We start from the raw sequence: 22,875 nt of genomic DNA on the forward strand, positions 1-22,875 counted from the left end.
GAATTTTTCCCTCATCTCTTTTTTTTTTTTTTTTTTTGGTTGCATTCACTCTTGAGATATTAATCTCCCAGTGTCTGCCACAGTGTCTTGTACTTGGAAGGCACTTAAATATTTATAGAATGAAAGTTTATTCTACCCTGGTGCCATTTCTTCCTGATGATGATTATCCCCAACAGCATAGGTCTTGACTATTTTCTGCAAATTTTAGTTTATTCAGCATTCCAGACCATGGGTTCTCTTCCCCTTTTCTTCACCCCCATGACTCTTCCCATCTCACTACCACCTTTCCTGCTTCCTTTCCAAACTCCTACTCCCTGTGATGCCCATTCCCATGGACACTCCCCATGGCTGTCTGGCATTGTCAATTTATGTATCTGACCTCTCTTTCCAACTAGACTGTAAGCTCCTTGAAGCTAAAGTGAAGTCTTAGGAGTTCCAGGCATCCAACAAGAATACAGCCAGCGCTCAGGAGAAACTTCCGTCCACTTTTAGGACCTAAACATTTTCAAATTCCCCAACCTCTTTGTCCTGCTTCCTTTTGCATCTGCTTCTCACCTTCAGGGTTCTTTTTCTTTTTCTTTTCTTTTCTTTTCTTCTTCTTCTTTTTTTTTTTTTTTTTAATGGGGTCTCGCTCTATTTCCCAGGCTGGAGTGCAGTGGTGCAGTCTTGGCTTACCACAGCCTCAACCTCATGAGTTCAAGCAACCCTCCCACCTCAGCCTCCCAAGTAGCTGAGACTACAGGTACACACCATCATAGCCAGCTAATTTTTGTACTTTTTGTAGAGACTGGGTCCTACTGTGTTTTCCAGGTTTGTCTCAAACTCCTGGGCTTGTCATTTATAGTTATCCCAATCCGAATCTGCAGGAGATTCAAGGGATTAGTTTCAGGATCCCTGAAGATATCAAGGATTCCTGAAGGTATCAAACATCCCTCGCTTCCACCTTCACAGTTCTATTCAATCTTCTCATTAATCCTGGGAGCACAAAGAGAGTTAGGACGTGGGACCAAGGTCCAAGTGGAAGAAGAGACTTTTTATGGCCAACTCTATGGTATCAGGCCCAACTGAAGCCCTACAACAATAAATGTTATTAATAGAAAACCCTTCTGAGGCTGGGTGCGGTGGCTCACACTTGTAATCCCAGCACTTTGGGAGGCCGATGCAGGTGGATCACCAGAGGTCAGGATTTTGAGACCAGCCTGGCCAACATGGTGAAACTCCGTCTCTACCAAAAAATACAAATATTAGCTGGGCATGGTGGCACGCGCCTGTAATCCTAGTTACTTGGGAGGCTGAGGTGGGAGAATCGCTTTAACCCAGGAGGTGGAGGTCGCAGTGAGCTGAGATCGTGCCGCTGCACCCCAGCCTGGGCGACAGAGTGAGACCCTGTCTCAAAAAACAGCAAAAAACAATCAAACAAAAAAGAAAACTGTTCTGACTGGCCTGTTACAGTGGTGTTTACAACTAGTTGATCACAATCAGTTACAGATTTCTTTATCCCTTTTCCACTCCCACTGCTTATTTGATTAGCCTTTAAAAATAATAGGGCCGGCCGGGCGCAGTGCCTCACGGCTATAATCCCAGCAATTTGGGAGGCTGAGACGTACGGATCACCTAAAGTCGGGAGTTCGAGACCAGGCTGACCAACATGGAGAAACCCCGTCTCTACTAAAAATACAAAAATTAGGCCGGGCACAATGACTCACGCCTGTAATCCCAGCACTTTTGGGAGGCCAAGGCGAGCGAATCACGAGGTCAGGTGATCAAGACCATCCTGGCCAACACGGTGAAACCCTGTCTCTACTAAAAAACATACAAAAAAATTAGCCGGTCATGGTGGCGGATGCCTGTAGTCCCAGCTACTCGGGAGGCTGAGGCAGGCGAATGGCGTGAACCCAGGAGGCGGAGCTTGCAGTGAGCTGAGATCGCGCCACTGCACTCCAGCCTGGATGACAGAGCCAGACTCTGTCTCAAAAAAAAAAAGAAAAGAAAAAAAAAATTTAGCTGAGCGTGGTGGCACACGCCTGCAATCCCAGCTACTCAGGAGGCTGAGGCAGGAGAAATGCGTGAACCCAGGAGATGGAGGCTGTGGTGAGCTGAGGTCGCACCATTGCACTCCAGCCTGCGCAACAAGAGCGAAACTCCATCTCAAATTAAATAAAATAAAGATAATAGGGCTGAGTGCAGTGGTTCATGCCTATAATCCCAGCACTTTGGGAGGCCGAGGCAGGTGGATCACTTAAGGTAAGGAGTTCAAGACCAGCCTGGTCAACATGACAAAACCCACCCCTCTCTACTAAAAATACAAAAATTTTCCAGGCATGGTGGCAGGCGCCTGTAATCCCAGCTACTTGGGATGCTGAGGCATGAGAATCACTTGAGCTGGGGAGGTGGAGGTTACAGTGAGCTAACATTGTGCCACTGCACTCTAGCCTGGGCAATGAAGTGAGACTCTGTCTCAAAACAATAAAATTAAATATAAATAAATAAATAAATAGGCTGAGTGGAGTGTCTCATGCCTATAATCCCAGCACTTTGGGAGGCCAAAGCAGGAGGATCACTTGGCCCAGGTGTTGAAGACCAGCCTGGGTAACATAGTGAAACCCCATCTCCACAAAAGATACAAAAATTAGGCTGGGGACAGTGGCTCACGCCTGAATCCCAGCACTTTGGGAGGCCGAGGCAGGCAGATCACAAAGTCAGGAGATTGAGACCATCCTGGCTAACACAGTGAAACCCCATCTCTACTAAAAACACAAAAAATTAGCCGGCATGGTGGCACGTGCCTGTAGTCCCAGATACTTGGGAGACTGAGGCAGGAGAATCACTTGAACCCAGGAGACTGAGGTTGCAGTGAGCCGAGATCACGCCACTGCACTCTAGCCTGGGCGACAGAGCAAGACTCCGTCTCAAAATATATATATATATATATATATATGAAAATTAGCCCGGCATGGTGACACACGCGTGTATACTCAGGAGGCTGAGGTGGGAGGATCACCTGAGCCCAGGAAGTCAAGGTTGCAGTAAGCCAAAATTGTGCCACTACACAATTTTGTAGAGTGAGACCCTGTCTCAAAAAATAATTAAAATTAAAAATTAAAATTGCTGGGTGCAGTGGCTAACTCCTGTAAGCGAGTGAATCACCTGAGGTCAGGAGTTTGTGATCAGCCTGGCCAACATGGTGAAACCCCATCTCTATTAAAAATATAAAAATTAGCCGGGCATGGTGGCCCATGCCTGTAATCCCAGCTACTCAGGAGGCTGAGGCATAAGAATCGCCTGAACCCAGGAGTGAAGGTTGCAGTGAGCCTAGATGGTAGTCACTAAACTCCAGCCTGGCAACAAGAGTGAAACTCTGTCTCAAAAACAAACAAACAAACAAAACAAAGCAAAACAAAACTATTTTATATTTTATATCATTTGTAGAAGAGAGAAAGTGGTTAAGATCAGAATGTGCACTCTATCCAGAGTCAGATTGCCGGGGTTCAAACCCTAGCTTCATGGCCAGGCGCAGTGGCTCACGCTTGTAATTCCAGCACTTTGGCAGGCCAAGGCGGATGGATCACCTGAGGTCAGGTGTTGGAGACCAGCCTGGCCAACATGGTGAAACCCGTCTCTACTCAAAATACAGAAATTAGCCGGGCATGGCGGTGGCGGGCACCTGTAATCCCAGTTACTGGGGAGGCTGAGGCAGGAGAACTGCTTGAACGCGGGAGGCGGGAGGTGGTGGTTGCAGTGAGAGGAGATTGCACCACTGCGCTCCAGCCTGGGCGACAGAGCAAGACTCCGTCTCAAAAAACTAACAAACAAACAAAAAACCAGATGCAATTCCACTCAATTCCCCCAACCCCACCCCTGACAATATTTTCCGTCTACGATCAGTTAAATCTGCGAATGCAGAACCCAAGATATGGAGGGCCCACTGTACTACATTTTGGGCAAAATACTTAATTTTTCTGTCCCTGCATTTCTTGGAATACCTTGGAAATTGGAAGTAACAATAGTATCTACCTCACACGGTTGTTGAGAGAATTAAACCCGCAAATACTTATAAAGTGTTAACGTATTTAGTATGTACTAAAGTAGTTCCTAAGTATTTAGTAGAGTGCTTACTTAGATCTGTGCCTGAAAAGTGGAAAAATCTAAAATTGTTTGCTATTTGTTGTGTTTATTTTTCACTGAAAATTCTGAGCTTCAATATTGTTTATTAATGTTATCTATCAGTGCCACAGGAAATCGGTAACCCCCAGCTCACACAAATTAGAAACACCTTCTGTGACTGATAATAATAGTTGCTACCCGATATGGGGCACTTCCTGTATGTCAGGCAACTTGCTCTCCTTAAATGTTAACAACAACCTTAAGAGGAAGTTGCACTATCACAAACCTCATTTTATACCTGAGAAGAACAGAGAGGTTAAGTAATTTTCTGGAGGTCACAGCCAGCAAATGGAGAAGGAGTACTTATTTGTTTATTTACCATTTATTGAGTTCTTCCTGTGTCTCAGCAGGAGAGAAGCCCTGTAGGTGCAAAGGTAAACAGTCTAGGCCCCAGCCTACGGGAAGTTTGTTTGCAGAGAAGGGGCGGGACGGAGGCGGGAATGACGAACAAATAGTTACCATACCGTGTGGTAATAGCTGTAATAAAGTCTCACTCCAAAAAGTGCTGCCGGATCTCAGACCCCGGGACAAGAAAAGTACTGAGCTTAGGGCCCAAAGGAAAGACATCACAGTTATGGAATAAGCAGACGTCCTTTGACAAACGTCTGACAAACGTGTGACAAACGTGTCCTGTAACGACAAACGTGTTACACCCCAAGGATTAAACAAAGCAGGGTTAAATGTGGAAGCTGAAGCTGCCAGTCAAGGGCACGTCTGACAAGTCCCGCAGAGCCGGAAAGGGGTTAAGGCGAGCAAGTGGGTGTGGCCCGCTCGTTGATTGGCAGGGGTGGGACCGGGCTCGTCACCCGCCCAGGCTACTCCAACCCCTGGGCGGGCGGGGGTACCTCCTGGGCAGGGGCCGGAGCGCCGGAGCGCCGGGCCGAACCACCTCTCCCCCTCCCCCGCTTCCCTGTCGCGTTCCGCGGGCTGCAAGCGCTAGAGGAGTGGAGCAGCACCCGGCCGGCCGTAGGGGCTGAAAGTCGTCAAAGTTTGGCCCGAAGAGGAAGTGGTCTCAAACCCCGGCAGGTGGCGGCCAGGCCAGACTAGGGGCGCTCGCGGCCTGCGGGCGGACTGTAGGTGAGGGCGCGACCCAGTGCCGAGATCCGGGACTTCGGGAGCCAGCCCCGGGAGAAAGAGTGCGGCGGCGGCCAGAGAAAACAACTCCAAAGTTGGCGAAAGGCACCGCCCCTACTCCCCGGCTGCCGCCGCTTCCCCGCCCCCAGCCCTGGCATCCAGAGCACCAGTCGAGCCCGGGCCATGGAGCCCCCTTGGGGAGGCGGCACCGGGGAGCCTGGGCGGCCGGGGCTCCGCCGCGACCCCATCGGGTAGACCACAGAAGCTCCGGGACCCTTCCGGCACCTCTGGACAGCCCAGGATGCTGTTGGCCACCCTCATCCTCCTCCTCCTCCTCCTTGGTAAGAGCCGAAACGAGATCACCCCCAGCCTTCTGTCACCGGGCCAGCAGCTTCAACTCCCTCCAGTGCGGTCTCGCACTCCATCCTGCCCGCCCATTCCCTTCAGCCCCTGCCGCCACCCCCAGCACTGCCGGCCCCAACCTCCAGGAAGTCTTCAGCCGCTCCGCTGGGCCCTCGTCCTCTCTCCGGCTTTCCCCAGATCACCCCACCAACCCCACAGGCCCTGCTGCCGGACCTTCCTTCCGGAAGTCCCATGCCGCAGCCTTCTCCCACCCCCCACTCCCTCTTCCTATTAACTGCCCGAAAGTCCCGGATGGCTTCCTTGAGTTGCTCAGGTGAAGAAAACTCCTAAGGGGTGTCTCACTCTCCTGCCCTTTCTCGTTCCTCCTCTAGGAGGCGCTCTGGCCCATCCAGACCGGATTATTTTCCCAAATCTTGGTGAGTTGAGGAACCTCTGGGGCTCCGTGGGCTTGGGAATGTGGGGGCACTCGAGAAGGACTCTCTGTTCCCTGAATTCCATGGGACCTACCATAGTTTTAGAGGGGAGATCATTTAGCCTTTATTTTATAGATGAGACTGAGGCTGGGTGTGGACCTTCATCTGGTAGTTGCTATGTACTATTTTATTTTTTTCTGGGAACATCTATGCTTGATCGTCCTAACCAGGATGTAGTCTCCCTGAGGGTAGAGGCAGTATTTCCTGCTTCTCCTGGTTCAGTGACTGGCATAAAGCAGACCTCAGAATTGTTCGTGGTATTAGTATTAACTGGTGAAGCTATAAAGAATGTGGAGAGAAAGAGCGAAGCCAGAGGGCTGTAACTCTAGGATGTGTGTGGGCAGGGGCAGATACTCTGCTCCTCCTTGCAGAGCCCAGACTTTTGGAAACCTCAAGCCTCCAAGCGGAAGGGGAAGGGTGAGATGCTAAGGGCTGTGTACTACCAGTGTCCTACCTTCCTCTCTCCAGCTTGTGAGGACCCCCCAGCAGTGCTCTTAGAAGTGCAGGGCACCTTACAGAGGCCCCTGGTCCGGAACAGCCGCAGCTCCCCTGCCAACTGCACCTGGCTTATCCTGGGCAGCAAGGAACAGACTGTCACTGTCAGGTGAGAAGCGGAACAAGAGCAAGAACCCATTCTTCTCCCTTGCCCCTTCCCCTCCATTGGAAGTCTTCAGGTACATTTCTTTTCTTTTCTTTTTTTTTTTTTGGAGACAAGAGTTTCACTCTTGTCACCCAGGCTGGAGTGCAAGGGCACAATCTCAGCTCACTGCAACCACCTCCCGGGTTCAAGTGATTCTCCTGCCTTGGCCTCCTGAGCAGCTGGGATTGCAGGTGCCTGCCACCACGCCCAGCTAATTTTTTTTTTGTATTTTTAGTAGAGACAGGGTTTCACCACATTGGCCAGGCTGGTCTTGAACTCCTGACCTCAAGTGATCCACCCGCCTCGACCTCCCAAAGTGCTGGGATTAAAGGCATGAGCCACTGGGCCTGGCCCATTCAGGGATCACTTCTCTATGGAATTTCCATCCTTGTCAACAGGGAAAGAGTAGAATTTGATTTGGCCTAGTGTGCCCTAAAAGCCTGACTTTTTCTGGACCAGACTCAATGAACTGAGGTGGAGCTGGGCTGAAGTGGACATCTAGCTTGGGTCCTGGGCATCTCCAAAGGACAGAGGCCACTCTACAAACGGTCCTCAGCTCAGATAGAACTGTTCTGAGGAGTCCTCCCATTCATTGCATGTCCTGTGTGAGATTCCGAACTACTCCTTAATCAGCCTAGAACATTCCTCAGCCTCTCTGGATCTTTTAAACATTCCAAGTTTCCCCAGGTTCCCCTGACCTTGGATCATTGTTTGGGGATCATATTGAGTACCTGGCTATTTGCCTCACATAGTTCATTTTCCATGAATTCACCCAGAAAAAGGTAGGCAAAGAGAGGCAATCTGTGGAGAGGCTGGCAGGGCAAAGGGATCAGAATGCCATGGAAAACCAACCCAGGTCTCACATTTGGCACAATGGGGTAGGGTAAGATGGTGAGTTCTGGTTAATTGAACTGTATGGTAATCACCAGTTACTGCTGGTACCATACTTGGGTGACAGTGCTACAACAACTGGAATGCAGTGCACCTCTTCTTAACTCAGTCCCGGAACACAAGTCAGTTTTTCCAAAGGGCTCTAGGATATATCTTATGGTCTTATGGTGATACCAGCCCATGTTAGGAAGATCCCCATTGATTACATTGACTTAAAAATAGTTTGGCTGCCAGGCATGGTGGCTCACACCAGTAATCCCAGCACTTTGGGAGACTGAGGCGGGCAGATCACCTGAAGCCAGAAGTTCGAGACCAGCCTGACCAACACGGTGAAACCCTGTCTCTATTAAAAATACAAAATTAGCCAGGCGGCCGGGCGCGGTGGCTCAAGCTCACAAGCCTTGTAATCCCAAGCACTTTGGGAGGCGAGACGGGCGGAATCACGAGGTCAGGAGATCGTAGAACCATCCTGGCTAACACGGTGAAACCCCGTCTCTACTAAAAAATACAAAAAACTAGCTGGCGAGGTGGGCGGGCGCCTGTAAGTCCCAGCTACTCAGCGAGGCTGAGGCCAGGAGAATGGGCGTAAACCCGGGAGGCGGAGCTTGCAGTGAGCTGAGATCTGGACACTGCACTCCAGGTCCCGGGGGACCAGAGCGAGAAACTTCCGCTCAAAAAAGAAAAAAAAAAAAAAATTAGCCAGGTGTGGTGGCGGGCACCTGTAATCCCAGCTACTTGGGAGGCCGAGGCAAGAGACTTGCTTGAACCCAAGAGGTGGAGGTTGCAGTGACCCGAGATCACGCCATTGCACTCTAGCCTGGGTGAGAAGAGCGAAACTCTGTCTCTAAATAAATAGATAGGCTGAGTTTTTATTTGACCATTTAGATCACGGAGAAGCAGATGTTTGTGCTTCCTGGGATACTAGGAGCCTGGTGGCACCGGGGGAGGAGAAAGCCAGCAGCAGTCAAGAGCATCTCATGTCCTGCTCTCCTCTACTCCCATAGGTTCCAGAAACTACACCTGGCCTGTGGCTCAGAGCACTTAACCCTACGCTCCCCTCTCCAGCCACCGATCTCCCTATGTGAGGCACCTCCCAGCCCTCTGCAGCTGCCCGGAGGCAACGTCACCATCACTTACAGCTATGCTGGGGCCAGAGCACCCATGGGCCAGGGCTTCCTGCTCTCCTACAGCCAAGGTAGGCTGGACAGAAATGTTTGAGGAGCAGGCAGTGAAAGCTCCAGGCAGGAGGGGAGGATCCTGAGGGCTCTGGTGCTTCACAGCCCCTCTCCATGGTGCCTCTGCAGATTGGCTGATGTGCCTGCAGGAAGAGTTCCAGTGCCTGAACCACCGCTGTGTATCTGCTGTCCAGCGCTGTGATGGGATTGATGCCTGTGGCGATGGCTCTGATGAAGCAGGTTGCAGCTCAGACCCCTTTCCTGGCCTGACCCCAAGGCCCATCCCCTCCCTGCCTTGCAATCTCACCTTGGAGGACTTCTATGGGGTCTTCTCCTCCCCTGGATATACACACCTTGCCTCAGTCTCCCACCCCCAGTCCTGCCATTGGCTGCTGGACCCCCATGATGGCCGGCGGCTGGCCGTGCGCTTCACAGCCCTGGACTTGGGCTTTGGAGATGCAGTGCATGTGTTTGATGGCCCTGGGCCCCCTGAGAGCTCCCGACTACTGCGTAGTCTCACCCACTTCAGCAATGGCAAGGCTGTCACTGTGGAGACACTATCTGGCCAGGCTGTTGTGTCCTACCACACAGTTGCTTGGAGCAGTGGTCGTGGCTTCAATGCCACCTACCATGTGCGGGGCTACTGCTTGCCTTGGGATAGACCCTGTGGCTTAGGCTCTGGCCTGGGGGCTGGCGAAGGCCTAGGTGAGCGCTGCTACAGTGAGGCACAGCGCTGTGATGGCTCGTGGGACTGTGCTGATGGCACAGATGAGGAGGACTGTCCAGGCTGCCCACCTGGACACTTCCCCTGCGGGGCTGCTGGCACCTCTGGTGCCACAGCCTGCTACCTGCCTGCTGACCGCTGCAACTACCAGACTTTCTGTGCTGATGGAGCAGACGAGAGACGCTGTCGGCATTGCCAGCCTGGCAATTTCCGATGCCGGGATGAGAAGTGCGTATATGAGACATGGGTGTGCGACGGGCAGCCAGACTGTGCGGACGGCAGTGATGAGTGGGACTGCTCCTATGTTCTGCCCCGCAAGGTCATTACCGCCGCAGTCATTGGCAGCCTAGTGTGCGGCCTGCTCCTGGTCATCGCCCTGGGCTGCACCTGCAAGCTCTATGCCATTCGCACCCAGGAGTACAGGTCAGTGGGAGTGGGACTGGCAGTAGAGGAGTAGATCCTGAGGGTGAGGCTGGGCCGTGCAGCTACAGGAGACCATGAAAGCGCCCGCCTTGGGGAGAGGCTTCCATGGTCAGCTTATCAGTTGTGTCCTGTAAGGGACAGGTCCAGATCCTGAAAGCAGTTTCAAGGGAGGAGGGACCTCAGATGACCTTTGGGAAAGCCATGGCACAGCTCCAGCTGGCCTGGCCCGGGTGTGGAAGCAGGAGGACTGTCCAGGCTGAGGTGGTCTACTCTGGCCAAGAACTACCAGCAACTGAGCAGTCATCATTCCTTCTAGCATCTTTGCCCCCCTCTCCCGGATGGAGGCTGAGATTGTGCAGCAGCAGGCACCCCCTTCCTACGGGCAGCTCATTGCCCAGGGTGCCATCCCGCCTGTAGAAGACTTTCCTACAGAGAATCCTAATGATGTAAGTCACTCCCCACCACCCTAGCACCTCCCGGTCCCAGTTCTGCTGTGGCCCCACCCCTGTACCCTCCTTCATTCAACCTTTGGCCCTCTGACTCTGAGGCCTCCTCATCTCCTTGCAGAACTCAGTGCTGGGCAACCTGCGTTCTCTGCTACAGATCTTACGCCAGGATATGACTCCAGGAGGTGGCTCAGGTGCCCGCCGTCGTCAGCGGGGCCGCTTGATGCGCCGCCTGGTACGCCGTCTCCGCCGCTGGGGCTTGCTCCCTCGAACCAACACCCCAGCTCGGGCCTCTGAGGCCAGATCCCAGGTCACACATTCCGCTGCTCCCCTTGAGGCCCTAGATGGTGGCACAGGTCCAGCCCGTGAGGGCGGGGCAGTGGGTGGGCAAGATGGGGAGCAGGCACCCCCACTGCCCATCAAAGCTCCCCTCCCATCTGCTAGCATGTCTCCAGCCCCCACTACTGTCCCCGAAGCCCCAGGGCCACTGCCCTCACTGCCTCTAGAGCCATCACTATTGTCTGGAGTGGTGCAGGCCCTGCGAGGCCGCCTCCTGCCCAGCCTGGGGCCCCCAGGACCAACCCGGAGCCCCGCTGGACCCCACACAGCAGTCCTGGCCCCAGAAGATGAGGACGATGTGCTACTGGTGCCACTGGCTGAGCCGGGGGTGTGGGTAGCTGAGGCAGAGGATGAGCCACTGCTTACCTGAGGGCACCTGGGGGCTCTACTGGGGCCTCTCCCCTGGGGGCTCTAAAGAGGTGGGTCAGCCTCCCCTCCACCACTTCCTTTCTTGTCCCTGGATCTGAGGGACTTGGTGGGCCTCCTGTTGACCCTCAGTCTATGCTATAAAGTTAGGTGTCCCTCAGGCAGGGAGAGCGCTCACAGTCTCCTCTGTACATGGCCACGGCCAGAGACCCCAGTCCCTTCACCATCACCTGCTCCCCACGCCACCACCATTTGGGTGGCTGTTTTTAAAAAGTAAAGTTATTAGAGGATCATAGGTCTGGACACTCCATCTTTGCCAAACCTCCACCCAAAAGTGGCCTTAAGCACCTGAATGCCAATTAACTAGAGATCCTCCAGCCCCCAAGGGGAAGATTTTGACAGAACCTGAGGTTTTGCCATCCACAATCTCCTACAAGGCCTGGCTCACAAAAAGAGTGCAACAAATGCTTCTGTTCCATAGCTATGCGTTGCTCAGTAAGTTGAGGTAAAAAATAAAGGAATGATATATCTCAAAATTTTGCAAATTAGCTGCGAGCCTGAGCCCTGCCGCTGCCCATCTCAGTCTATGCTCACCTCATCCCACTCCTCCCTGTGGAGCCCTTTGCTTGGCCCTCTACCTCCTGCCCTCTTCCTGTTCATCTCCCAACCACTGCTCTCTTGATTTTTATACCACACAGAAGGTAAAAACATTCTAGGAACCCTAAGGATCAACCCTCTCCATTTCCACTCAAATGCCTGGCGCCCAGCTCTGCAGTGACTGACTCCAGGGGTGTGCACCAAGCCTGTTTCCTCATTGCCAAGATAGAAGTCAGGGGAGCCAGCTGGGCCTTGTGGTCAGGAAGGTTCTCATTTATAGACCATTCCCCGAGCCCAGAACATAGGAGCAACTGTCCCTAGTGGGACACAGGAGTCATGTCTCCTACCCTCCACCCTCCACACCTACCAGGCATTTAGCAGTCTGTCCTATGCAAGACAGATGGATTCTCAGCCAGGATACCTCAAGGCAGGCAAAGGTGAGTGGAGGGAAAGCTCACAAACATTCAGGGTGTGTGGTGCTGGCATCACCATGGCCAAATCCAAGAGGTCTTCCTGGAAGAGGGCCCAAACTGGAATCTAAAGAGTGCTGTCAGCAGTTGGAATAGAGCTGTGAATTCGAGACAAGAGGAGTGTCCACAGAACAAGCAAACTGAGGAGACAAGAGGGCAAGGATTATAGGCAAGCCCCTGGGCCTGAGAGCACAAGCAGCGGCCAGAGTTGCAGAGCTGGGGTGGGTGATGGAGGTAATGATTCGTAAGCAATGTTGGAACCCAGCCCTTAGTGAGCAAAGTGACAGAAGCTGCCCCAGAGTTTGGGAGGAAGATCGAGGCAAAAGATGTAGAAGGAAGCTGTGGGAGTGGGAGTGATGCCTCAGGAGCAAAACTGAGGAATTCCCTAACGGAGCCAGTCCCTGGGAAAAGAGGCTCCCCTCAGGCTCTCCTTGTCTAGCCCCACACCTGGTGGAGCCCAGTACCCAGCCTAGCCCCACACCTGGTGGAGAGGCCCTGTTGATTACACCCTGTCACCATCCTCAAACCCAGCACTAATTGCACAATTTTCCTCTCTTCTAGTGAGCAAGAGCCTGAGGAAGTAGCAGAAAGGGATGTGGGCCCATGTGCAGTTCTGGGACCCTGGCACCTTGGCTCAGGGAAGACCTGAGCTCCTTTCACTGCTGACCCTCTCCAGGGACTGGGGAGAGGGCTCCGGAGAGCCTGGTTCTTGCTTACTGTTCTCCCTTTGGGCCCTCCTTCCCAAGTGCAAACAATCCTGGGTCCATTCAGCATCAGGCCCATTTGGAGTGAAGCAGTGATTATCCCTCCCCTGCCTCTCCATAGTCTGGTCTTTGCCCTCTTCTTTGCCCTTCTCTTCCCCCATAGCCACCTCAAATACCTGCAGCCTGATAATCTTCATTCCCCTTCATCCAGACCTTTTCTCTCCTAGTGGTATTGCAAATTGAAAGTGGACAAAGACTTAAGGTAAAACTGCTCCTCGTGGTGGAATGCTTCCAAATGCTGGAAGGAGGACTTTAGGAAAGAGTTCACTAAGGAGGCCTGTGATTATAGATCAGTGGGCCTGAAAGAAGTTTCTCTAGGTTCTGGTTGTGTGCTGTACGAGGCATAGGCAGTAATAATACTCTTGTCAGCCATAGTGAAGCCCCAGGCTAGCCGGGATAGGGGACTGACCTTGTACAGGCAGCATGGAGAAACTAAGACAGAGAGTCCTGCCCAAGTGATGGCACTGGGGAGTAGTCACTCAGGTTTATTTCCACCAGGGCCCAAGAAAAGAAATGAAGCAACTTAAAATTCCATCAAGATAGATACCAATATCCAAGATGCTTGGTCTTAGGGGTGTGGGATCCACATCGAGGTTCTTGGTGGGAAGGTGTGAGGTGTTTTCAGCATGAGATAAGGCTCAGGCTGTGAATCACAGTCTAGAATCTAAGATAAAAGAAGATACCAGGGCCGGGTGCAGTGGCTCATGCTTGTAATCCTAGCACTTCGGGAGGCCAAGGTGGGCAGATTTCCTGAGCTCAGGAGTTCGAGATTAGCCTGGGCAACACGGTGAAACCCCGTTTCTACTAAAATACAAAAAATTAGCTGGGTGTGGCGACATGCATCTGTAGTCCTAGCTACTTGGGAGGCTGAGGCAGGAGAATTGCTTGAACCCGGGAGGCGGAGGTTGCAGTTGCACCACTGCACTCCAGCCTGGGTGACAGAGAGACTGCATCTCCAAAAAAAAACAAAGATACCAGAACTCAGTCCTTAAGAAACAAAATTCTGCCAGGCATGGTAGCTCAGGCCTGTAACCCCAGCACTTTGGAGGGGCCAAGGCAGGTGTATCGCTTGAGGCCAGGAGTTCAAGAACAGCCTGAACAACATGACAAAACCCTGTCTCTACCAAAAATACTAAAAACTAGCCAGTCTCATAACCTGGTCTCAAAATAAATAGATTAAAAAAAAAAAAAAATCCTGGGCCTGAACCAAGCTCCAGGCCTCTCTGAGAGGGGAGAAGGACCCCCCAGCCACACAGCCCAAGGCTACAGAAGCACCTTGGTTAGAGAGTGAGTGCCCGGATGTGGCGCGGTGGCTTATGCCTGTAATCCCAACACTTTGAGAGGCCGAGGCAGGTAGATCATGAGGTCAAAAGATCAAGACCATCCTGGCCAACATTGTGACACTGTCTCTACTAAAAATACAAAAATAAGCTGGGCATTGTGGTGCGCGCCTGTATTCCCATCTACTCAGGAGGCTGAGGCAGGAGAATCACTTGAACCCGATATCACACCACTGCACTCCAACCTGGCAACAGAGCCAGACCCCGTCTCAAAAAAAAAAGTGAGTGCCTGCTGATGCCAGAGTTTTCATCACCTGAAGTGAACCCACACAACAGAGCTGGGCCATGGGCATCATAAACCCCATTTTGCAGGCTCAGGAGGAGTTTCAAGGAAATCAGAAGATTGGCCCAGTCTCTACTAAGTGGTGGACTTGGACCCGGCATGGCTCTGTTCCAAATCTCACCCTTGTCCCGCTATTCCGCGGGACCTCCCATTCCTGAGGGAGCCTGGACACGGGCAAGTGCACAGCCCGGGAGGTTAAGGTTAGAGTGAGCCATGATCACACCACTGCAGTCCAGCCTGGGCAACAGGGCGAGACCCTGTCTCTGAAAAAAATACTCATTTTGGAAGGAAGTCATTCTAAAATGTTACACTTGTCTTCAGCGTATCTGCAATATAATAAAAATTTTCTGCATAACTGAGGATCATTCACAGAAACCAATGGCTTTTCTCCAGCAGTGTCTTCTGAAGTTGTAACAGTAGGGGCACGGGGAGCTATTTGCTTTTATGCTAAACGACCTTAGACCATTTATAAAATGCATATGAATGCTTTAAATGTGTGTGTGTGTGTGTGTGTGTGTGTGGTGTTGCCTCCCTGACTACAAGGGGTCACTTGCTACTCTAAATGTGTTTCTAATCTACTAGTACAGGAGCACACATGGACACATAAAAATTGTGAATAAAAGTAAGTGAAAAGTAAGTAGGCCATGACTGAGGACTGGAGAGTCTACCCAGTGAGTAAAGCACATGAGTATTCTAGCTGCTGAGGGGTCCTTTCTGCTCCCTCAAACCCTGCACTGTTGCCCTATAGCTGACCTCCAAATAAGTGAAGTGTCACTGCACATGGTTCCCAAGATTATTATTTGCCTCTTCCCCGAAAAGTCCACTGACGATTGCAATATAGACTTTTCCCAATAATGGGAGACAGTTGGAATATTTAAGAGAAGGAAAGCAGCACAGTGTAGAAATGAAAAATCCTTGGCACTGGAAAGATGTGGGTGGGATTCTTGGTGTTCCCATTTTCCAGCTGCAAGATCGCTTTAGGGACAGGGCACCCACCTACCACTGTGGGCCTTGGGGTGAAGAAGATGAAAGGAGATAATGCAAGAAAGTACTTAGCACAGCATCTGGCAAAAACAGGGCAAGGAAAGGAAATCAAAATGTGTGTCTGGGAGCTTAAGGGTGTCAGGAAAGAGGATGAGAAGGAAAGGGGCAGGAGAAGGAACCTGAAGGGAAAGGGAACTGAGCAGAAAAAGAACAGTAAAAGAGATGTGCTATCTGGGCTTCCTATAAACAGGCACACATCACCCATTGTGTATCTGCCTTGCATAGCGTAGAAGGCCTGGCAGCTACACTAAAAAACATTAACAGTGGATAGGGGAGTTGGGGGGTAGTGGGCATCCCCCCTCCCCCACCCACTTAAGATTGGGAACTTCATGTTTGAGATAGCTAGCTTTGTCTCTCCCTTTTTTCCTGCTCTGATTATCGTTGGCTTGGTGGGCCTGGCAGGGAGAGAAGGTGGAGGAGTCTCCACAATGGTTTGCCTCTACCTGAACTTAGTGGCAAAATGAAGCTGCCCAAATGAAGCAGCTGAATTTCCTTCCTCAGAGCCCGCATCTGACTAGGGGCTGGGAAATGGTTACTTTTATGGCTCTTAGCCCAGAAGAGGCAGGGTGGAGAAGGAAAAGGTGGCAGGTGGCTGACCCTCAGTCCCCATACCTCTTTTGGCCTGTATCTCTTTGTCTTTCGGACCAGCTTTTAGTCTTTCTGCCTCTTGCCCCTGTGCAACCACTGAGCACGCTCTCTAGGCTAGACAGTGTCTGGAAATACAGAGACAAATGATGCATAGTCCTGGCTGCTGGAGAAAGACCTTCACCTCCCCAGGTCCCTGCCTTCTGTCACCCTCAGCTCCCTTACCCACTGACACCTCCTGCAACCCTTGTCTGTTCTGCCCCTTGACTGTTCTGTTGTAACTCAACCAAGCTCTGCAGTGTGTGTGCTCCCAGAGGGAAGCGACACAAAGGAAAGGGAGGGGGGGCAGAAAGGAGGGAATCCCGCTGACATCACTGCTCATTAGCATGTGTGACCTCATCAGGGGGCGGGACAATTTCCCCAGGTGTCTAGGGGGGGAGGGCATGTGTGTGTGGGGGGGGGTGGTATTTAAAGGGAAAAGCTGACAGTGCTGCTGAGTGAGGGAGCGGGTGCTGCGAGCTGCTGGGCTGCACACGCATACGCACACCGATGCACACGGACCCGGACACAGACATGGACATGGACACAGAAACCACAGCACTCTGCCCCTCTGGCAGCCGCCGGGCCTCCCCTCCAGGGACGCCCACGCCAGGTGAGGGCTAACCTGGGCAGGTTCCAGCTGAAACCATGGGGGTGGGAGCTGAAGCTTTGGTGGGGAGGTCAGAACTAGGGGTTGAGGGAGCTTGAGCCCAGTCAGCAAGAGGGGAAGAGCAATTGAGAAAGTGGAGAAAACCCCTGCTCACACAAGGGATTGAGGTTGGGCTAGGGTGGAGGGGAAGAGCCGCCTAAATGCCCCCTCCCCCATCACTCCCAGGGCTTTGCTTGAGAAACTGGTACATGGCCCCTAGCTCAGCCTCATTCCTGAGGCTGGGATGGGCAAGAAGGAAGGGGAGAGGAAAGGGGCAGCCCACAAGCCTGGGAATCACAGGCAGGGGCTACCCTGGGGAACTGTTGTAAGGGTTCTTCTGGCTCTTGGAGGTCCTGGCTGCTGGCCAAGTATTGATCCTGGGCTATTTCCAGCCTCCCTACAGCCCCCTTTGTTGTGTCTGTTGTTCCTCCTCCAGTTACCCTGACCCGCGCATTGTCACTCTCCCTTTCGTTCTCACACACACACACTCACACACACACACTCTCTCTCTACTTCTACTGCTCTATGAACACAATATTCTCTCCCACTCACAGGGACAGACAGGGATGCAGGAATCTCACACCCAACCACGCAATGAGGGATGCTCACCTACAGGGCCACGGGAAGCAGCGGCAGCCCCTCTCTCTCTCACACACACACACACACACACACAGAGCCCACAGAGCCCCACCAGGCACATCATCTCAAAAAGCAAAGTCCCTTTCCTAGGAAGAAGCTCACTACAAAGTTTTTTACTCTGCTCTACCTACTCCCCAGACACTAGGCAGCAGCTTCAGCTTCTCATCCTCTCTGCTCCTCAGTTTGGGGATTACCAGTGCCGGAAACAGGAGGAGGAAGGGCCTCTTGATGCAAAAAGAGGCAGTTTCCCCAAACCCCCCTCCCACTCCACCCCACAGGGCCAGAGGCCTAGTCTGGGGATGTGCCTGTATATCAGTGTAAAGTGTGAGCGGGTGTGTGAGCGTGCATTCAGGTCCCTTCCCTGCATGGGGCACGCTTTGAATAGGTTGGGGTTGGGACCACATTGGAGAAGCTATCATGTCAACTCCAGTTCAGGCTTCTAGAGATTTTAGTGTAAGAGGTCAGGCCAGACATTCTCAGTTCCTTCTGGGTAATGGTCATCAAGTGGGTGTAGCTGGGCCTCTGGTACTGGAACAGCCTGGATTGACCCTTCTGCATATGGTTGGGCATATCCCATTCATAGCGTCCTTTTCTTTGCCCTCCCATTTTATTTTAGAAGCAGATACCACACTACTAAAGAAGCCAGAGAAACTGTTGGCAGAGTTGGACCGGAGCGGGCTACCCTCTGTCCCTGGGGCCCCCAGACGAAGAGGCAGTATGCCTGTCCCCTACAAGCATCAGCTCCGGCGGGCCCAGGCTGTAGATGAACTTGACTGGCCACCTCAGGCCTCATCGTCTGGCTCCTCTGACTCCTTGGGCTCAGGGGAGGCAGCCCCTGCTCAAAAGGATGGCATCTTCAAGGTCATGCTAGTGGGGGAGAGCGGCGTGGGCAAGAGCACCCTAGCAGGCACTTTTGGTGGTCTCCAGGGAGACAGTGCTCATGAACCAGAGAACCCAGGTATTTGAGGAAGCCCTCCAGGGGTTGAGGGGGCTCTGGGGCCCTGGTCAGGGAACGAAGTGCTCATGACCTGAGCAGCCCCTGAAGGACAAAGCTTAACAGAAGCTTTTCCAATGCTTTCTGTGGCAGCCTCCCTGAAGAGGGGTGGGGCTCCCTGGTGCTGATATCTGAGGTGTCCCTGGTTACCAGGTCTCACAAATGTTGGGAAATCTCCTAATGGGCTTTATTCCTTCTCCCTATTTCCCAACAGAGGATACCTATGAAAGACGCATCATGGTGGATAAGGAGGAAGTGACTCTAGTCGTTTATGATATATGGGAACAGGTGAGAACTAAGATGTGGCTGCAGGCAGGTAATGAAGCTGGGAGAACTGGGGAAGGGCAAAGTCTGGCTGAAGACTGGTGGGACTGCTGGTCCTGGTTTCAACATGTACTGGAACCTGACCTTTCATTCATATCACTTCAGAAAGCAAAGGCCCACACCACAGTCCATAGCCGTTAAGAGCCACAGTCTTTCCAGGATCTTCTGACTCAGAGGAAACTTAGAATGGGAATTTGACAAACCCTGCAGCTCCAAGCTAGGCTGGACACCCTGAAATTGACTCCATCCATAAATGTTTCAGTCTGAAGGAATCTGATGTGACAGGACAAAAGCTCAGGGATCTGGAATATCAGGGAAGGGGAAAAAAGTGAGGACTTCTGAATATTTGGACATAAAGGTTACTATGTAGAAATAAGAGGCCAAATTACAGACGTGTGAATAATATTCATTTTTGAATCAAGAGCTTAAGCTTAAGAAATTAGGATGGCTACCCTAGTCTAGGATCCTCATAGTACTAACTTCTTCCTCCTCCACAAACACTCTGGGTATGGAGATTCTGCCATTAACTAGCTCTACTATCCTAAGCAGGTGGCTTCTTTCTCCCTGATAGCCCTGTTCCTCCTCTTTGAGGTGTAGGTGCTGGACAGGATCTCCTATGCCTCCAGCCCTAACGTTCCTCTGCCTGTCTGCAGGGGGATGCAGGAGGGTGGCTGCGGGACCACTGCCTTCAGACCGGGGACGCCTTTCTCATCGTCTTCTCAGTCACTGACCGACGGAGCTTCTCCAAAGTTCCAGAGACCCTACTTCGGCTCCGGGCTGGGAGGCCGCACCACGACCTACCCGTTATCCTTGTTGGAAACAAGAGCGACTTGGCCCGCTCCCGGGAGGTATCACTGGAGGGTGTGTATCCTGAACAGATTCCATACTTGCGATCTCAGGGGAACGCTCTCCCTTCCAGGTCACCTCTTCTCCCTAAGGCCTTTTTACCATTGCAGACGCTCTCACTTGCAATCAGACCCAGGCTAAGGGCACACTCCCGATGCCCCACTCGGGGACCCTGAGAATCCCTTCTTGTCACTTCCCCTCACCTCTCTACTAGGCCTCCTTCTCCCTCTCCTTCGCACCTCCACCGCCCCACCATATGAGCTCAGCCAAGTTCTCTCAGTTGCAAGAGTCACTAGTACCAATCCCTTGCCACCGCACGCCCAGGCCCTCCCTAGACCCACCCTCGCCCCAGGTCCCATACGGCCTAGCGGGCGCCTGAGCCGGTCCCTTCCTGCAGAGGGCCGCCACCTGGCCGGGACGCTGAGCTGCAAGCACATCGAGACGTCGGCCGCACTGCACCACAACACGCGGGAGCTCTTCGAGGGCGCGGTGCGCCAGATCCGCCTGCGGCAGGGCCGAAGCCGCGCCGGGGGCCAGAGGCCCGAGCCGGGCAGCCCCGAGGGCCCTGCGGCGCCCGCACGCCGCGAGAGCCTCACCAAGAAGGCCAAGCGGTTCCTCGCCAACCTGGTGCCGCGCAACGCCAAGTTCTTCAAGCAGCGCTCCAGGTCGTGTCACGACCTCTCGGTGCTCTGAGCCGCGGTCGCCATGGCCACTGCGGTCGCCATGGTCACCGCGCCCTCCGCTCGCCCCCCTCGCCCCGCCCCGCCCCCGTCCGGCTTCCCTGGTGGAGGCCGTCTAGGAAACCAAAAACTCCCAGGATGCCCCGGTGTGACCGCGGAGGGCGGCCCGGGGCCGCTGGGCGGTACCTCCACACCCTCCCCGACGCGTTCTCCGGACCTTCGGGCCTCAGGGCGCCTAGAAGGCAAGGACGCAGACCTGAAGGCTGCCGGTGAGCGGGGCGGGTTCTGCTGGGTCGGGAAGAAAAATAATTCTGCAAGGTAGTTTGTTTTTTATTAATTCGCGCTTGGCCACCTCATCTGTAAAGAGATTCTAAAAGCGAGATCTGGAAAAGTGCTTTGTAGACTCCTTGAAGGAGTTTGCCTCCTTTGTACGCTGCGTGAACTTGTCTCACCTTTAAGAGAGCCTTCCTCCAGGGACCTTCCTGAAAACGTTTTGGCTCTCATCTGCTGCCGCGTGTGTCCACTTTGCCTTTAAGGAGTTCTTAAAGGCAAGGGCCTGGAAGCCCTTGATTCACTTGACTTACTAGTCCACCATGGCACTTCCCCTTTAAGATTATTAAAGGTAAGGGGTGGACAGACTTGCTGCATTCAGATGCTGAGCAGTGGCAACCCCTTTGGGCTAGGGCCCAGGGGACACCAGCAAGAGGCCACCCTTTCCCTTTTCAATAAATAATTTTTATACTGCATCTGTTCACGTTTGACTCTGTTCTTGGAGTCTGTGTGGGAGGAAATGGGTGTTGATGGAAACTGCTGTTACCCACCAGAAAACTCAGGCCCAGAGGAGCAAGGAACCTAACTCTCTAAGGAGGCTTTGGAACTGACTTGACCTGGGATAGTCCGTGTCAAAGGGCCACAGGCCCTTACAGATAATCGGGCCCACTTCTTTTGCCGATGAGAAACAGGCCTGGAGAGGAACAAGGACCTCCTAGAAGTCATTTGTAAATTAGTGACACAGTGGGACCAAATCTCTAGACTCTGAGCCTCATCTCCTTACCCCACTCTATCCTTCAGGGAACAGGCTAGAGGCTACATTTAGCTCCCAGAGGTACTCAGCTTTGACTTGCGCTGGTTCAAAGTGGGGCCCATATCCCATGCGTGATGGGGTCTCTCTGTGCCTCCTCTGGCAGGGCTCCACAGCCCCAGCTGTCACCTGCAAAGCCCGTGTGAGTACTGAAACTGTCACTGCCTCCCCTGGGGACGCCCACGCCTGCTGCTGCCTGAGCCATGAGTTTGAACAAAGGGAGCAGAGGCAGCAGCTCCCCTCACCACCCCTAGACACACAATACAGCTACCTGAGCACCTGAGGGCCAGCCTCCATTCCACCCCACACAGCCTCCCAGAACTTGATGGAAAGAGGGTTGCAATGCTTCCTGAGTCCTTGCAGCTGGGGAGGAGCCAAGGGGACCAGCCCAGCATGGGTAGTTATAATAAGATGAATAATGGCACTATCCTTAGGACTTTATACACTTTGTATGTTAATTCCTTAAAGACTATATAAGGTCCAGCCTGGGAAACATAGTGAGAGCCAGTTTCTACAAAAAATATAAAAATCGGCTAGGCATGGTGGCTCACACCTGTAATCCCAGCACTTTGGTAGGCTGAGGCAGGAGGATCATTCAAGTTCAGGAGTTTGAAACCAACCTGGGCAACATGGCGAAACTCTGTCTTACAAAAAATCAGCTGGGCGTGGTGTCATTCGGATAGTCCTAGCTACTTGGGAGGCTGAGCTGGGAGGATCGCTTGAGCCAGGAGATTAAGGCTGCAGTGAGCTGTGATTGTACCACTGCACTGCAGCATGGGCAACAGAGCAAGACCCTGTCTCAAAAAATAAAAAAATAAAAAAAAAAAAATCAGTGCACCTGTAGTCCTAACTAGTCGGGAAGCGGGAGGATTACTTGAGCCTAGGAGTTCAAGGCTGAAGTGACCTGTAATCACTGCATTCCAGCCTGGGTGATAGAACTTGTCTCTTTAAAAAACTTGTCTCTTTAAAAAAACTTGTCTCTAAACAAACAAACAAACAAACAAAAAGATAAGCCCAGGTGCGGTGGCTCACGCCTATAATCCCAGCACTTTGGGAGGCTGAGGCAGGAGGATCACCTGAGGTCAAGAATTCAAGACCAGCCCACCCAACCTGGCGAAACCCCTGTCCCTACTGAAAATACAAAAAAATTAGCTGGGCGTGGTGGTGTGTGCCTGTAATCCCAGCTACTCGGGAGGCTGAGGCAGGAGAATTGCTTGAACCCAGGAGGTGGAGGTTGCAATGAGCCAACATCGTGCCATTGCACTCCAACCTGAGCAACAGAGCGAGACTCTATCTCAAAAAAACAAACAAACAAAACAAAACAAAAAACCTATATAAGGTATTACTACCTGTTTAACAGTAGAAGAAACGCAGTGTAAGTAACTTGCCTGAGGTTACCCAGTAAGCAGCAGAGTTGGGATTCTATGTCTGCTTGATACTTTTTTTTTTTTTTTTTTTGAGT

At 52.4% G+C, this 22,875-nt stretch overlaps 2 protein-coding genes across 2 annotated transcripts; both read left to right on the plus strand.

Moving 5' to 3' along the window:
* Positions 1-4,847: 4,847 nt before the first annotated feature.
* LRP10 (LDL receptor related protein 10) lies at positions 4,848-11,614 on the plus strand. Its single transcript, XM_017864285.1, has 7 exons — positions 4,848-5,579; positions 5,973-6,017; positions 6,543-6,678; positions 8,610-8,800; positions 8,910-9,927; positions 10,244-10,373; positions 10,495-11,614. Exons 1-7 carry the CDS (start codon positions 5,540-5,542, stop codon positions 11,080-11,082), a joined length of 2,148 nt encoding a protein of 715 aa, XP_017719774.1. The 5' UTR covers positions 4,848-5,539; the 3' UTR covers positions 11,083-11,614.
* Positions 11,615-16,604: 4,990 nt separating this feature from the next.
* REM2 (RRAD and GEM like GTPase 2) lies at positions 16,605-21,080 on the plus strand. The gene is made up of 5 exons (XM_017864286.1): positions 16,605-16,813; positions 18,105-18,446; positions 18,697-18,770; positions 19,460-19,667; positions 20,050-21,080. Exons 1-5 carry the CDS (start codon positions 16,711-16,713, stop codon positions 20,343-20,345), a joined length of 1,023 nt encoding a protein of 340 aa, XP_017719775.1. The 5' UTR covers positions 16,605-16,710; the 3' UTR covers positions 20,346-21,080.
* Positions 21,081-22,875: the final 1,795 nt, after the last annotated feature.

This window comes from Rhinopithecus bieti, unplaced genomic scaffold (genome assembly GCF_001698545.2).
Source record: "Rhinopithecus bieti isolate Rb0 unplaced genomic scaffold, ASM169854v2 scaffold_74680, whole genome shotgun sequence".
Classification (NCBI taxonomy): Eukaryota; Metazoa; Chordata; class Mammalia; order Primates; family Cercopithecidae; genus Rhinopithecus; species Rhinopithecus bieti.